The sequence below is a fragment of the Pinus tabuliformis genome, chromosome 5_2 (assembly GCF_031772625.1).
Source record: "Pinus tabuliformis cultivar Carrire ecotype Pingquan chromosome 5_2, CPIR1, whole genome shotgun sequence".
Taxonomy (NCBI): Eukaryota; Viridiplantae; Streptophyta; class Pinopsida; order Pinales; family Pinaceae; genus Pinus; species Pinus tabuliformis.
In genome coordinates this window covers 810,284,430-810,300,733 of record NC_142306.1, presented here as the reverse complement: position 1 = coordinate 810,300,733, position 16,304 = coordinate 810,284,430, and the positions used below count along the sequence as shown (strand labels likewise).

The window sequence follows — 16,304 nt, the reverse complement described above, 5'->3', positions numbered from 1 at the left end:
GCAATCATTGGGTATCTTCATTGACTATCTTCCCTCCTCCAAGTACTCTTAGACTTCATATGCCCCTCCATTCTCTGTCTTAAACAGGGAAATTAACAAGGCATTTAGGGAAATCATTAATCAACAATTTATCTAGTATACTTGAGGTTCTCTTAGCCCAAAGAGATGCTTCTATGCATAATGTTTCTTACAAGTTATTGATAGTCTTACTATTTGTCGGATAGTTGCCGCAAAATCTAGCAGGCCTTGGAAAGGGAAACCCTACAAGGTATAAACTAGACCTATAAGTAACAATGGGGTAGTGGCCCGCTGTCACCACAGCCAAAACCCCTAACTCTTTATATACTTTCATCGGGAGGAATTCTTGTAGGAAACAGATCACTTATGATTGATATTCTAGGGTTAATGTAAGAAATGATCTCACTAGGAGGTCTTCAAGAAAGACACAATTTTGGCTCAAAGCTTCACAAGGAAGCAATTAACTTTCTATGGTGAGTCCTAGAAATAAGGGCGCAAGACCTAGGGTTTGATAGATTAGACAAGTGTTGGAGTAACTCAAGGTCAAAGCAAGGAGAAAAGGTTTCTTGCAATGTATATTAGCTAAGCCAAGACTCATGAAACCTTCAAGAAAGTCCTTAAGTTGAGGGAAAAACTAGGGATTCCCTCTTAGGGCAAAAGAATTTATGGATTATATTGAAGTGGATGCCCACCAAAATGATAGGTTTTCTGCCAAACCCTATCCTCTCGATGTTTAGGCTCTCCAACCACCAAAATACCTCTTCCCTAGAATTTTGCGCTAAGCCCTAGTTCTTTACCCTAACCTTGAAAGGACCGAAATTTAGAGGCAAGAAAAATGGATTAAAGTAAGAGATGATCACCAAACAACTTGACCAATGCCTTGTCCCTTGCGAGAATGGAGTCAAGGATGGTTTAGGATAGTCAAATTTGTCCCTAAAGAGGATGAAATTTGAATCCCTAACAAGCAAATTTCAAGCATTTACCCACTTAATGGAAAAATGGATTTTTATGGGGTAGCTTCAATGAGTTCACCACTAGGACCATTCAAAACATGTTATAGATGACTAATGGATGCAATATTCATCTAGATAGCAACATCAATTGATTTTCAAAAATTTAGGGCACAATTTTGCATTACCTAGAATCAATAGTTCCATACATTAGACATAGAAAAATAAATCCTCAACAAATTAGGGCACTTAAAAGATAGCATATGCAAGAATTCCTTCCATTATGCCAAAGAGTAGCTCGAAAGAATATCCAATATTAACTCCAAATATCAAAATGCATCCAGTGATTCAAATTCATCCAGAAGAGAGAAGTGTGAGTTCCTCTATGAGGCCGAAATTCCAAGTGTCATGATGATGAGAGATCAAATGAGACCTCTCTAATATATATGTGCTCTAACATGTCCTATTTTAGCCTACAAGCCCCTTTAATCATAAAATAATGTGCAAGTGATGGCCTAGGTCAAAAGCCGACCTAGAAACTTTTGCAAATTTAAACTTTATCTCCACAGATGCTAGCCAAATGTTAACACCATGCTTGTGTGGGATTCTAGAGGGCTAATGCTGAGGCCTTTTGGTGCCATGACAAGTGTAGAAGGCCTCTAAAATCAAGACCCATGGGTTGGACCCTGTAACTCGACGCAAATCATCTTGTGGACCCCAAATGTGGATTTGGGACATAAAATTGGGTCTCATGGGTCCCCAAGTCATAAAATCTGTCTTTGCTCCAATGTTGAGGGCACTGAAGATGGTGCGAGCCTTCCCATGTCTTAAGGCATGAGACAAACCTCATTTGGGCCCTAGATCAACTGCCACACCATGTATATACTGCTAATTCAGTTGGGAGAAAACTGGTCGAGGTGCATCATCCCATGAATAATAAAGCAAAAGCAAGAACACTATGGGTGCTAAAGGTGTCCATCGTTATGAATGATGTTATAACTATTCGGAGTCCCATGGCTCTCAACGCATCAACTATGGGTGTCAACATGTTCCTCTAGTAGACCTAGACCCCAATTAAGTTGCTCAGACCTATAGATGGACCACCTACCAATTACACACAATATTCAATGTTGCAACCTTCATCATCAAGTACATTAATCATTATCGCATTTAAGTGAACCAAGCTTGAAAGAAATGGGCATAACAACACTTCATGTGTAGCTTCTCTTCCAAAAATGGGGCCTTAGTCATGTAACGGCGTTACCCCCTAGGTAGGAGTGGTTAATAGACAACCCTATTAGGTGTTTCCAACCCCCAAAGGGAAGTGACATGTCCTCAATTCACCTTTTAATCAATAAATGCCATGTGAATAATGATGGAACGGATGGGTAAAGAACTCCATGGTCAAAGGGACCAACTATGAAGGATTACCTCATCTTGGGTGTATAGATGTGAGGAGGGAGCAATCGTGGATGCATGAGCTACCTCACCCTTTGTTATTCCACCCCTCCATATTGAGAAATGAGAGCTTGTTTTGTATGATGTATAGCAGTTGTTACCCCCTTTAAGATGGGGCAATTCATCACCCATTGGGAGTTGGGACAAGCAAGTGTTCCTTGTCATTTATGAGATAGGGCAACATTGGCCCAGGAACTAGGTGATGGCCATATGATAGAGGTAGATCTCATGCTTAGCGTTTGCCACGTGCTAATTTGTAAGTCCCAACAATCCATTTTGATTTTTATTTTATTTTTCTTGTGCCCATTATATGTTATTTCTTTTTATTTTAGCTGCATCAACCTCCCAGGATGCATTTCCAGGCCCTACCCAATGTATGAGAAAGTGTGTGTGCCAAATCCTAATGAACCAATGGTCAGTTGACCCAAAGAAGGGAGGTCGAATAAGGGCTTGTAATGTAAGATGGAAAGTGTTAAGTATGGAATAGGGATAGATGGGGTTATGGTAAGTATGGAATAGTGATAGATGGGGTTACGCTATCTCAATCATGACTTCCCAATTAGTGCCCCTTCCTAAAGCAACGGGCCATTAGGTGAGGTCCCATTGGACTAGGAACCACCAATCTGCCACCACACAACAAGCCATTATCTACCACCAATCTTCCTGTCACCCGGCTTGATACCCGGCCCATTGCAATTGCACGCTTAACATTTGCTACGGGGTTGACCCTCTGGGTTGACCCATCTATGGGTTCACGCATACTCCACGCTCCAATGAATAAGTTACCAAGCCCGCGTGTATGCCACCTCGGCCCGGGTTGGCGTCATCCCACGCTTACTCAAACTTGCATCCCGCTTGCACACCCGAGGAATAACCTTCGAGCTTACGTGCCCTAGCGATCCACACCTTTGTTAACAGTGTGTGTTCTGCTCTTTATCTCACCTAGCGGCTCTGATGATCCTCACTCTTGCCACACTAGCCAGCGCTCTGATGGTCCTTTGGATTTCCTCCGGGGAGGGTCTCTCGAGATGAGCTATCCCAATGGGACTGTTAACACCAGAAAATCGTACATATATTTGTATAATCCAAAGGACACCCAAAGTCGTCCAGCAAAATGCACAAGTGAATATTTTCCAGCTGAAGATATTCTGAAGTTCAAAAAATATAATTTCTCCTAAGGTCCAATGTATATTGAATTAAAAATGATTGCACGGCTTTCCCTTCGATAGTCGCATGATGCATGGTATTTCCTTCGAAAGTTGGGTAGTCGAAGAACTAGCTGACTCAGCGATTCGGGACCACTTCCCACACTTGGAAGACGATTCCCTAACAGGATTTCAGTCAAGGATGACCAAATTCGATTCACCCTGAAGATATGCAACCCTCAAAGGAATCCTCTTGTCCTACTCATAAGTCATATTCATTCATGAACCAAGAGAGGGAAGAGGGATTCAAAAAATTCTATGTAAACAAACCATGGGAGAGCTAAAGTAAAGACAATGTTATGTTGGCCAAGAGCAACCCTTCATTTCATTGCTGAAGTAGAGCACTATTGTGTTGGCAAAATTGCTTCTTAGCAATCCATCACTTTAGTGTGGAGAGGGTTTCACCATTGAGAGAGCCTTGATACTTCTTGGATAGAGAGGAGAAGCTTGCAAAGAGAGTGAAGAAAGGAACCTCTTTGCTCGGGATTTTTTAGCACCATAGCTCAAAGAATTCTCTTCAAGTGTTTAGTATTCTACTAATTGTGTGTTTATCTCTTTGTTTTAGTTTATGTTTGTATATGTATTGTTTTCACCATTTGCAATACTTTGTTTCTTCATGTTTGTCCACTGACAACAACCAAACTGCTTGTTTTTCTTTGCAGGGAACAACCTACTGCTAAGAAGGTGTCTTTTGGTACACCATTGCTACAAAAACACTACAACAAGATTGGCGACTCCACTGTTGTCTTTTCTTTACTCTAAACGGTTGTGTTTGCAGGACCTTCTCTCTACATTATCACCTCACAAGGCGTGCATCATCTCTCTGGAATTTTTGCAGGACCTTTTGGACCTGTTGGTGGCTGAGAAACTTGCTTGTTCATAGTTTTTTTGTCGACCGCGCGAATTTCTTACAGCGGCCACGACTTTTGCTCAGATAGACGCACAGCGGCCTCTATGCATGGTAAAACCCACGTAGTTTCTAGAAAGCAAAAAATTCCTTGTAATTTCACTTTTCTCAGGTGATTGGCAACCTTTAGTGAATTGCCTTCACCTCTGCATTTTTTTCCAGTTAGTTTAGATTACTTAATTGCTTTACTAATCACAATTAGTAGGGTAATTATATTATCTTTATTTTTATTTGCAATTCTCACATAGCTTAATTAGGGGGAAAAGTAAGTGGCCAAATTCCACATATATTTTTCAATCTATTTTGCTAGTTTTTGCAAATCACATAGCTTAATTAGTAAAGGAGTAAGTGGCCCATCATCCACAAATCTTGTTACTAAACAAAGCAATTTTTTCATTTCATTAGTTTTGGGACTAGGGCCAAGTGTCATTACAGAAAGCAAGTAATCTTTGCTTCCCTTGCGTCTTTTAGGCGAACCTGGGCTAGCATATGAAATCTTTCTTAAAGCACTTGTATTTCCCATCTCCCTTTAGGCACACATAGTGTAATACGAGAAAGAGTAAGCAAACCATTATCCATGCGTCATTTCTTTTTCATGCAAGAAACAATTGAAATTTAGTGTACTTGGAAGGATATTGTAACGGATCACCGAATATCCACATCTTATCACACTTTGCATGTTCACTTGCTCATTTGCACACAATTACACATCACACACTAAGCTTCTATAAGTTTTGTACAAGAAGGCATCCAATTTTCGAAGCTTTTTGTACTTATTTTGGCTTACATCTCACACCCTAAGAAAAGAAAGACCCTTAAAAGCAACCATAACTTGAACCAACTAAATTCCCCACAGGGACCACAACAGAATTATTAGTTCGGGTTAGGACCATAGTATTCAAAACCGGCCCAGCTAACCAGTTACCGGTCTAACCGGCCGGTTAGCAGGCCCACCGGTTGAAACCGGTCAAAAAACCCAATCAGACACCCTCCTTCGCCGAAAAAAATAGCTAACCGATCCTAACCCGCCGATTAGGAGGCAAGCCCACCGTGAGCCCAGTCAACGACTTTTTGAGTGTGTTTTAGGGGTTTTGGAGGAAAACTAAGGGTGCTTTCCCTCCAAAAACACCCTCTCCAAGCCTTTACAAGGCCCCTCTCACTCTCATTTGTCTCACACATCTGATTTGCAGTGTTTATGAGTGTTTGTGAGTTTGTTTGTGAGCTTGGAGAGTGTTGAGTTTTTGCTGGAGTAGTCATCTTGGAGTTGGAGTTGGAGCTATTTTGGAAATAGTTTGTAGCTATCAGTGGAGTTGCCATCTTCAAGAGGAAGCTAAGGAAGTTAGTTTGCATTTCCAAGTAAGGATTTTCACTTGACAATTCCTCATTTGATCGTTGTCCATGAATTAAATTTTTTTATGTGTTATAAATTTATAAACTTCACACTTCTATCATTTATGCTATCAACTCTCTAGCTCTATGCTATCAAATTTTGTAGCTTGCATGTGCATTTGTTTTCCTACATTTAGCTTTGGTTTTCCATGTTGCTTCGCTAGAATTTTTTTTTTAAATGGCAGATTTCTTTGTAAATTGTTATTATTTCAAGCAAACATGGCTCCAAAAGGAAAGGACAGTGCATGGGCTCATTGTGATGTAATTGATGGAAAAATGATATGCAAATTATGCCATAAATCTATTGGAGGTGGGGGTATTCTTAGGTTGAAACAACACTTGGCTGGGATAAGACGCCAAGTAAAGCCATGTGATGCACGAAATGCATTGTTAGGTCCTATTAGGGCAGAATACATTTCCAAGCTTGAAAAGTTTTATGAGGATAAGGCTAGGGAGAAGGCCATCCAAGATGACATTGCAAGGAAGAGGGAATTATTAGAAACCATGAAAGAGAGTGGGTATGATGATTATGAGATTCAAGACTCCTCTCTATCCCTTCCACCAATGACCCCTTTCACTATGTTCATCCTTCTTTTGGCCAACCATCAAAAGGAACAAAGAGAACAAACATCCAAAGTTATTTCTCATCTTCTGCCAACATTGCCTCTTCTAATCCCACTTCCTCCCAGCCAAGTTCTCAACCCACTTTGGATCAACATTGGAAAAGACAATGCAAAGAAACTTCTCACCAATACATTGCTAGATGGTGGTATGATTCAGATATCCCATTTAATGTTGCTCGCTCACCTTATTACCAAGCTATGTGGGACTCTATTATAGCAGCGAGAAAAGGCTTCAAAGGCCCTACTCTGCATGACTTGAGGGGAGCTCTTTTGCAAAAAGAGATATCTTCCATTGATGAGTATTTGGTTGAGTTTAGAGATTCATGGCTCAAAACAGGTTGTTCCATCATGTCAGATGGATGGACCGATGGAAAGAACTGCACTATCATTTATTTCCTTGTTTCTTGCCCCCAAGGAACCATGTTTTTGAAATCAGTTGATGCATCTGATAAGGTGAAGGATGCAGCCCTTCTATTTGAGCTATTGGATAACAGTAATCAGGAAGCTGGGGAGCAGCATGTTGTGCAGGTCATCACCAATAATGCCTCAAACTATGTTCTTGCTGGAAGGATGCTTAAGACCAAATATAAGACCATATTTTTGACTCCATGAGCTGCACATTGCATAGACCTCATGCTTGAGGATATAGGCAAAGTGGAGTGGGTAAAAAACACTGCAGAGCATGCCAAGTGCATTACAAAATACATTTACAACCACTCATGGGTATTGAGCCTAATGAGGAAAAACACTGGGGGCAAAGAGCTTGTTAGGCTTGCAATTACGAGATTTGCAACTCACTTCCTAACGTTGCAATGTCTCAATGGTCAACATAAAAACTTGCAGAAAATGTTTTCCTCTAAAGAATGGTCTGAATCTCGGTGGGCTCGTAGACTAGATGGAAAAGACACCAAAAATAAAGTGTTGGTCACTTATTTTTGGAAAAGGTCTGTAGAGCTTGTGAAAATTACCGAGGCCCTCGTTAATGTGCTAAGGATGGTGGATGGGGAAAAATTGGCCATGGGCTACATTTATGAGGCTATGGATCAGGCAAAGGAGCAGATACAAGCAGCTTACAAGGACAGGTTAGCTAAATATGGCCGTATATGGGAGATAATTGATAACAGATGGAACAATCAACTCCATCGTCCTATACATGCATCTGGGTATTTTTTGAACCCAAAGTATCATTATAAAAATCAGCTAGGAGATCTACATGATGGGGAGGTCAGAGCTAGATTGATTGATTGCTTGGAGCGCATGGTCCCTAGCCATGCAGACCAGTTGGAAATACATAGACAACTTACTGTTTGCACTATGGCATGTGGTACTTTTGGCAAAATATTGGCAAAGATGGCAAGAGATGTGGACCAACCAGGTAAGAAATTGCAATTTCCAATTTGTTTTTCTTTTCAAGTTAAAATTGTTTACGTTCTTTACAATTCAAATTATAAACTAGGTTACTAATTAATGTCTTTTTCTTTGCAGCACATTGGTGGGAGTCATTTGGTGGCCATTGTCTTGAATTGCAAAGGTTTGCAATTAGAGTCCTCAGTCAAACTTGCAATGCTTCAGGTTGTGAGCGCAATTGGTCTGTTTTTTAGCGCATACACACGAAGAAGAGAAACTGTTTGGAACAAAAACGGTTAAACGATCTTGTTTTCGTGAAATACAACCTTCGACTGAGGAGGAACCAAATGATGAGCAAAACAACTGATCTAGATCCCATTGTGTTGGACGATATTGATCCAACATCAGAATGGGTGGAGGAGACTGAAGATCCTATGTCTGAGGCTGATTTTGATATCGACATGGCTTTAGCAAGGGATGAAGCAGATTATGTGGCAGCATCAGAACCAGGATCAGTAGCAGCATCAAGAAAAGGCAAAGAACCAATGGAAGGCACTAGTCGTGCAGGTCGACAAACTCGTGCTTCCATTAGGTCCACTTCTATTGTTATTGGTGGCATTGATACTCAGGTTGCAGATCAGGCTGAGGCATCATCAGACTTTGAACCAGATGATGTCTATGTAGCTCCTGATGATGATCCTGTGGCTAGTAGTGGTGATGAACTTGATGATTGATCATGTGTACACTGTACACTTACAGTAGGCCAATGGCCTCATACCTTGCAGCATTGTTTTTGGACTTTATAGGCCATTTAGAGCCTCATTGCTTATGTATTTTGCTATTTTGTTGATGATATGTATTGCACTCGATGCCATTTTGATATATTCACCTTTACATGGTATATAAATGAGCAAACTTTGCATATTTTGTCTCTATTGGCTTGGAATCACGGTTTTAAATCTTAAAATAGTTTTGTTTCATTAAAAATTAATTATTTAATGTATTTTTTAAAAACCGGTTCATTTAGACCAAACCAGTCCCAGTTAGACCGATTCCAGTCGGTAAACCAGTTCATTAGGTGGACTGGTCCGGTCACCGGTTCCAGTTATAAAAACACTGGTTAGGACCATTGGGGGTAGGCATCCCATAAGTCGCCATTTTCATGTTACATCTTTGAGACATAGCATTTGACCTCCTTCCGGCACTTCATTCCCTAGCACTTCGTCCCTCGTTCTTCCTTAGTGTGACAGCACTGCAGCCCTAATTCTCGCACGTGAGAGAGGTACCCTAGAGAATTAGGGTCCTTTTACCTTCGATAGAGAGAAAATCTTCTTCGCTTGCCTTGAGAGGCCTTGTAGGCCTAATTTCTAACCCAAACAATGATGAACATGTGACTTTGACCTTATTGTTGATACACCGCAAACTGTCCTATCTTTTCTCGCACGTGTGATTGTATTAACCCTAGAAAACAATCCTTTCCACTTCGGTTTTTCTCCTCCTTCCTTCGCTGCCCTAGAAGACCTCTTCTTCGTCCTTTGTTACACTTTTTTAACCTCTTCTCTTCACAGATTTCAGAGCTGCTTGGTTGACATTGTAATGGAGTGGACGGCCTTTATTTATAGAGGATTGTCCCTCATTTTAGGCCAACATGTATATTGTTTGCAGGTCGACTTGTTATGCTTATTTCAGATGGTTTCTTTGGTGGTGTCACATGCTTGAAGGAGACTCTTTAATGGTGCCTTTGCATAGGAGGGAACTTGACTTTGCTTCGAGGTATTCTCTTGACCCTAATACATAGTCATACATGGTGTAACATGCCCTTAAGGCCTTCAACGTTTCCTTTTGACTATTTGACTGATCTATAACACGTAACATGTGCTAGACCTATTTCAATGAGCAAGAAACTCATTGATATATATTATAAAAATAATATTTCTTTTCTTGAATAAGTACAAATATAAAAAGTACATTTATGAAGACTAAACCTAGTTACATTTCCTTCAACACTTACATCATAAGAACTACAAGATCAAGTGCTCCCTTGGCACCTCTAGGGTTTTCCCAAACTCTGGCTTCCTTGTCTTTTTAGGGAAAAAATTGACCTCGTTTCATTTTGAATTTCCTCAAAAACCCTTGCAATTGAGACAAAAAGAACAAAGAGACTAGTTCACTTTGGCTCTCGCATCTCTAGCAAGTGTGTGATTACATGAGCAAACAATAATGAATGAATGAAAAGACTCACACCTTCTTATCTATATGGACAATGAGGGAGGCCAATGATAACAAAGTGGACCACAACCACAACAAGAAACTTAACTAAATAATAGAGAAGCCCACATGTGAAGTGCTCCAACTCTAAATGAAACATGTCAAGCTCCAAGACAAGCACATCCGACAAGAAAGGGGCCAAGGCAAAGTGCTCTAATAGATGTGTCCAATGTTCCTCCTTCAATGACCTCCAATTATCCAACACTCCCCCCTAAGCCATGTGTACCTCCAAGTTCACCACACCTACATGATCACTCCTCAACTCAAGCAATCTCGAGTCCAACAAAGTGTCCCCATGTCATCCAAGGCGCCTTGCCCTCCTCCAGAATGCCTAACGTTCCTCCTATTAGATGAGTAATCCTCCCAAGCAAGCAAACCAACCTCCATGTGCATGCCTCATGAAAAATTCAAAAAGCTACATATGTCTCCAACCTCCTAACGAAGTGTGCCATATAAGCATGAAGTCAACACATAGCAATCCATGAGTACAAATATCCAATATGTATGTTCATCATGGCACAACCAATGTTAAACAACACATCATGCACCCCACACACATAAAGAATCCCTAAGCATGGTGTAAACACTTCCTGAATAGCCCCAAATGCTAACACAAAGGATATTGTTAGAACCTTAGTTTTGGAAAATAAGTTGCTATAAAAAGGGCATCTTGCAAGGAGAGATTATATTCATCATCCACCTCATGTCTACTACAAAATTTGCATATTCGATTTTTATTTTTAACACATTTCAGAAGTTATCCATCTTTTGGTATTGCAATCTTCATATAAGTTAAATGATATCTCGTAAGTCTACATTTTACTTTTCTAGGCTCATTAAATTGAAAGAAGAAATGATCATGTTAGTTTTGGGCAAATGCTTTCTTCATAGTAACTCATTTTTCTTAGGCCCCTTAGAGCTTTTGCCGATTGTCATTTAGCTAGTATTTTAATTTCATCCGATTTAGTGAAAGCTTAAATATTTTTAATTTGGTCATCCATTTTATACTATCTTCTGTCCATATATTGTGTTCAAAACTTCTAGCTTCTATCTCTCATTATCTTGTCTATTGTTACCTCATGGGAAAAAAATTACGGATCTCTTTAACTTCTATTAGTACCTTCAAAAACATTGACAGTACGCATTTCACATGGAATTTATGGGTTACAACCAGAAGGTGAGAAGGGTGCTGTCAACGTCTCTAAAATATTCTTTTTTTACCCAAACCCAAGCCCATGTTAATAACTTTATTCTCCATTTCATATAATATCTTCAAATTGACACTGATACATTTTTATGTTAGGTTTCCAATTTAAGTTAGCTCAAAACTAAAGCCCTAAGTTTGGACCTTTTCAAGGGTGCATCGACCATATGAGGTATCTTCACATTTATTTTAACCGTATTCATATACAATGATGGGAATTAAAGTTAGTCGTAGAGAATCAATAATTGTTTTATTGAGTCTTCCAAATTTTGTGCTAGTGATGGACTAGTGAAAGAAGTTTATTCTGAGCTTTGCTGCTGATATTCCTAAACATTTTGCTTCTTCCAATATACGTTCAAAAGGAATCTGAAGATACTTAGCATTCTGGACCTAATACGGGTGTTAAATTCTTGTGTCTAACATTTGTTGCCATAAACATGATTTCTTCTGACAGTATTTCAAGACAAAATAAATGTTAAGCAACTTTTGAATGATATTTTTTTGGGGAATGGAGTTATGGTTCAGTGGTTAAGAGAGTGTCAGGTCAGTCCACCTGCCAAGGTTCAATTCCCAGAATAAGCAGTTGGAGCCATGTGCAAGTTCTAGCTGAAATTGACATGATAGAGACCGCACACAACGACAGCTTGGCGGAATAGAAGTGCTTTTGATCATTAGTTGGCCCCTCAAGGACCATCTCACCGTCACAATCGGGCTGCTTGTGCTTTCCAGGAGCCAACCTGTAAGGGCTAGTTGTAATGCCCCTCGAGTTTAAAGGATGAACTTCCAAAACAGATATATAATTATATTTAATCTGGTTTGTTCATGTTGAGGAGCGAAAGAACAATTCCATGACCGGAAATGCGTTCTTACTATATAGTTACAAGACTTGCATCGTTTTGTTATCATAATTATCGAAAATATTCCATTTTCACCTTGCCATGTCCGTTCGTAGAGATAAAAACAAAACAATCTCCATTCCCTGGCTCGATATGTGGGTATGAAATGACTTTTGTACAACCAAGATTTGAAATTTGCCCCCTAAACACTGCCAACAATCTGCAAAAATACATTGTATGCCAGACAAACCTAACAAATACCAGCCTTGGCAGACTCCGGACTGAAAACTTAAAAACCCTAAAACCTCCCTAAGCGCTGAAATCATTTGCAGTAGACATGGTAAAGCCAACAATCAGTAAGAGCAGATTAAGAACAAAGCGTTAAAAAATGCTTGCCAGAATGTAGGGCGAATCCGGATGTTTTGTCAGCAGCGAAGTGGCGAGCTTTAGCGCATTTTTGTACTGCCGAGAGTCGATGGCGTCCCAGAGAGGCCGTATGCGCCTCTCTGCTATGCCTCCCGCCATTGGAATCTTTGAACCCATTGTATTGTTAATAAAAGTACCTTCTGAAATCACGATTAGTTTTCCTCTGACGAACCGATGAGCGCCTGTCTGAAGATGAACGGAGACAGAATTTCTAGGGTTTGAACACTACTGCACTCGGAAGAAACTCAATGCGGAGTTTAACCACAATAAAGTTAATAAGTCAAGGAATTCACAGTAAGCGGAAACTTCATGGAGTCTGATCAGGATTACGGTGGAAAGATGCGTGAGGAAAGGAAATCGGTATGTTATACGAGAGGGCGTAAATTTATTTTTATTTTTAATTTACTGCGTTGTTAAAATAGGTTAAGTTTTGAAGTTTTTGGTTGGAATTTTGTTAAATATATTTTTAATAAAAAAATTGTTATTTAAAATAGGTTTTTGAGTATAAATATGGATTAACAAAATACTTTGGGGTAGATAGTTTATAATTTTCATTTTTTTAATTTAATTAGGTTTTTGAGTATAAATAAGGATTAACAAAATAATTTGGGTATGTTGATTGTGCATAGTTTATAATTCTCCTTCTAAAAAAATAAAAATAAAAAATAAAAAGGAATTTTTATTTGGAATTAAGATAAATTTATGTTGGTTTTTTATTTTCGTTATGTCAAATTAATATTAAGGAAATAATTATTATACTATTAAAATGTTTTAATAATCAATCTAAATTACCCGGATGCGGGTGATACATGGACTCATCAGAGAACATGCGATGGGGGGCAGCTGTGATACTAAGATCGTCTGGCAGGACGGTATATTAATTTGCCCCTGTCAAGCATTAACGCAGTTTATGTCTGAGAGGATGGCTCTGCAGAAGAGTGATGGCCTCACGCGAGGCAAATTGATTTTCCTGTACGACGATTTATGGAGTTTTGGCTCCATTGCCGCCGGATTGTTCAGATCCGAGTCCTATATAACGATGCTCATGAATCAGGTCAGTTACATGAGGTATTGTGATGTTAATTTGTTTGAGGGTGAGATTGAGCCGAATGCTGGCGACAGGGGTAGATGCCATAGCCTAACCTCTGTTCCGACTGTGTGTTCTGGGCATTCGTGGGAGGAAGGTTTAGTAACGCACAAAAATTGGGTAATTGTCATTAAGGAGGAACTGTTAGCTAGTTACAATCCTAAATTTTTACTGTCTCTTGTTTGCAAAGTGCACTCTCCCGGGCTAATGGCGCCGAGACAGAGGGGAGTCCCAAGGCGTGGAGGAGTATGGGGAATTCGCGGCAGGCAAGAGGCTCAGGCTAGTGCAATTCAGCCAATTGCCATGCTGGAGCCTCCATCCTCTCCCTCTGAAGACTCAGACCAGGTGGATAGTCAAGTCCATACTTCTCGCTGCACTTTTCGCTGCCGGAGAAACCAGACCCGTCTCTCTCTGCTCATAACAGTCATTGCCACGGAGGAGGAGGATGATTCGTCCAGTCAGGAAGAGCCTGACAGGGAGCCGGAGCAACTGGATCATCCTCGGGTTCCAGTAGTGGGGGAAATTATTGATAATGAAATTGCTGTTAATGTCAACTTGATGGAGCCTCTTCCGGGTTTAGGCTCGCCTCAGCAACCAGCTCATGATTCGTCTCAGCATCTGGCTCATGGTTCGTCTCAGCATCCTGCCAACTTCGGCAATCAGCTCACCAACCGTCTGGAGATGAATGAAGAGGCTTACAAGCCGGGCACTGAACAAGGTGAGCCTTCGAGGGCTTAGTTTATGTTTTCTTCTGCTGCTTAATGAACGTGTTTTGGAATTTTGACGGGAGGCCTTCTGGTTTAGAAGGGTCCAGTAGTCGGTTTTATAGTAGGGAGCCCTCAAGAAATCTAAGCTCTTCAAGAAGACTGGAGAATTTGGATTTCCAACCACCGTTTGGTATTTTGTTTTCAGCAGCAAGATACATTCGACAGGCAAACTTCTCAAATCAAGTAACTGCTGTTCTTTTGCATAGTCATCTTTTTGTAAGCCAGAAGGCCATCAGCTACAGCTTTTGTAATGCTCTCTGTTATTATCTCCATCTTTGTAATCCAAGTTGCCTTGAGCACCTGCAGTCTTCTTTGACAGAGGATGCTCCCCTGCATCTTCAGAGGCCTAGGCCTCTTTGTAAATAGTTTTCTTTTTCTTAATACAATAGTTTAGCCTTTATCCAGAAAAAAAAAAAAAATTAAAAAAAAAATAAATAAAAAAAATAATAATCAATCTAAATTTATTTTAGTTTTAATTTTATTATAAATAAAAAGAAATTATTTTTTTTGAATTTCAAATTATTTTTAAAATATGAAATATTAAAATAAGGTTGCACTTTGAGAGATTTGATTTCTTTAAACACATAACAAATTTGAAGTTGAAATAAGTTTATATATATATATCTTTCATGCTCGACATGCAAATGAAATATTTAAATAAAATTTACACCTTAAAAGATTGAACCTCTCTAAATAATTAATAAATACGGAGTAAACATAGGTCTATATTAGTTCCTTGTAATATCATTTATATGGGAGAGATGTCTAATGTAGTTGTTATGGTACTTGTCCCACCAAGCCACTAGAAATTGAGAGATGTGCAACCAATATTTAAACAAAAATATATAACATTAAGTGCAAATATATATTAATTTATGTCCAAAATTTCCCAAAATATTGACTAGGCCCACAATTGTCCGTAAATAGTCTTTTAAATATCAAGAGTACAAAACATCATGTCCCAACTGGAAAACAAATAAAACTATAAATCCTCCCAAAATGGTTTATTCCACCAGTACAGAGTACTCATCACTTCAACCTCACTGAACTGAATTGGAACTATGTATCCCAAATGCACATTCATACCCTTGTTGAATTTGCATTTTAAACATTCAAACTATTCATCGACCCTAGAGACATACCATTAGAGAGAGTGCAAACTATATTCAGGTTATCTATTTTAGATTTTTCACAGGTTATCTATTTCAATTTTTGCACAGTTAAATTTGCACAGGTTATATATTTTTGTTTCTGCACAGGTTATCTATTTCAATGATTGCACAGGTTATCAATTTTTGTTTCTGCGTGAGGGGCTATGCTAACCCATACTTCCTCTATGACATCTAGAGTGAGAAGGGAAAACTATGGTGTGGCCTAGTTACAATTTATTTTCATTAAGGCAAACAACATTCTAGGATGTGCTTGTTAAGACATCATTGCTAAGGATATTTCCACTTTCAAGTTAGTGTCTGCTTGCTACTAACTCCACCAACAAGTCAGTATTGGTTAAACCCTCTGATCCGAATGCAAAATGGCATCAACCCATGGTATTCATCCACCCATGGTATTGTAAATGGCATTGACCCATGTTATTTATCCACCCATGACATTCATTCACCCATGGTATTCGCCCATGGCATTGTAACATCCACCCATGGTATTCATTCACCCATGGAATTGACCCGTGGTATTGTACCTGAAAAAGACTATAAGTAACAAGTCGCATTTTGTAAAAAGGACAGATTGTCCACCACAATGTAGCCTTTACAGTTATTCTTTGTTTTAATAAAAAAAAAAAAAAATCTTTATGGTTGTTTAT

General features: G+C 39.3%; 1 protein-coding gene across 2 annotated transcripts in view; it reads right to left on the bottom strand.

Annotated features, from left to right (window-relative positions):
* The window catches only part of LOC149161781 (Tetratricopeptide repeat (TPR)-like superfamily protein), a 288,843-nt gene extending 275,861 nt beyond the window's left edge, over nucleotides 1–12,982 (bottom strand). For both annotated transcript variants that reach the window (XR_016261890.1, XM_089437040.1), the window contains exon 1: nucleotides 12,602–12,982. Coding sequence is in view for 1 of the 2 variants with exons in the window: in XM_089437040.1 (XP_089293166.1) it covers nucleotides 12,602–12,748 (147 nt within the window). In the remaining variant the exon portion in view is untranslated. The remainder of the gene's footprint in view (nucleotides 1–12,601) is intronic.
* Between the last annotated feature and the right edge of the window lie 3,322 nt (nucleotides 12,983–16,304).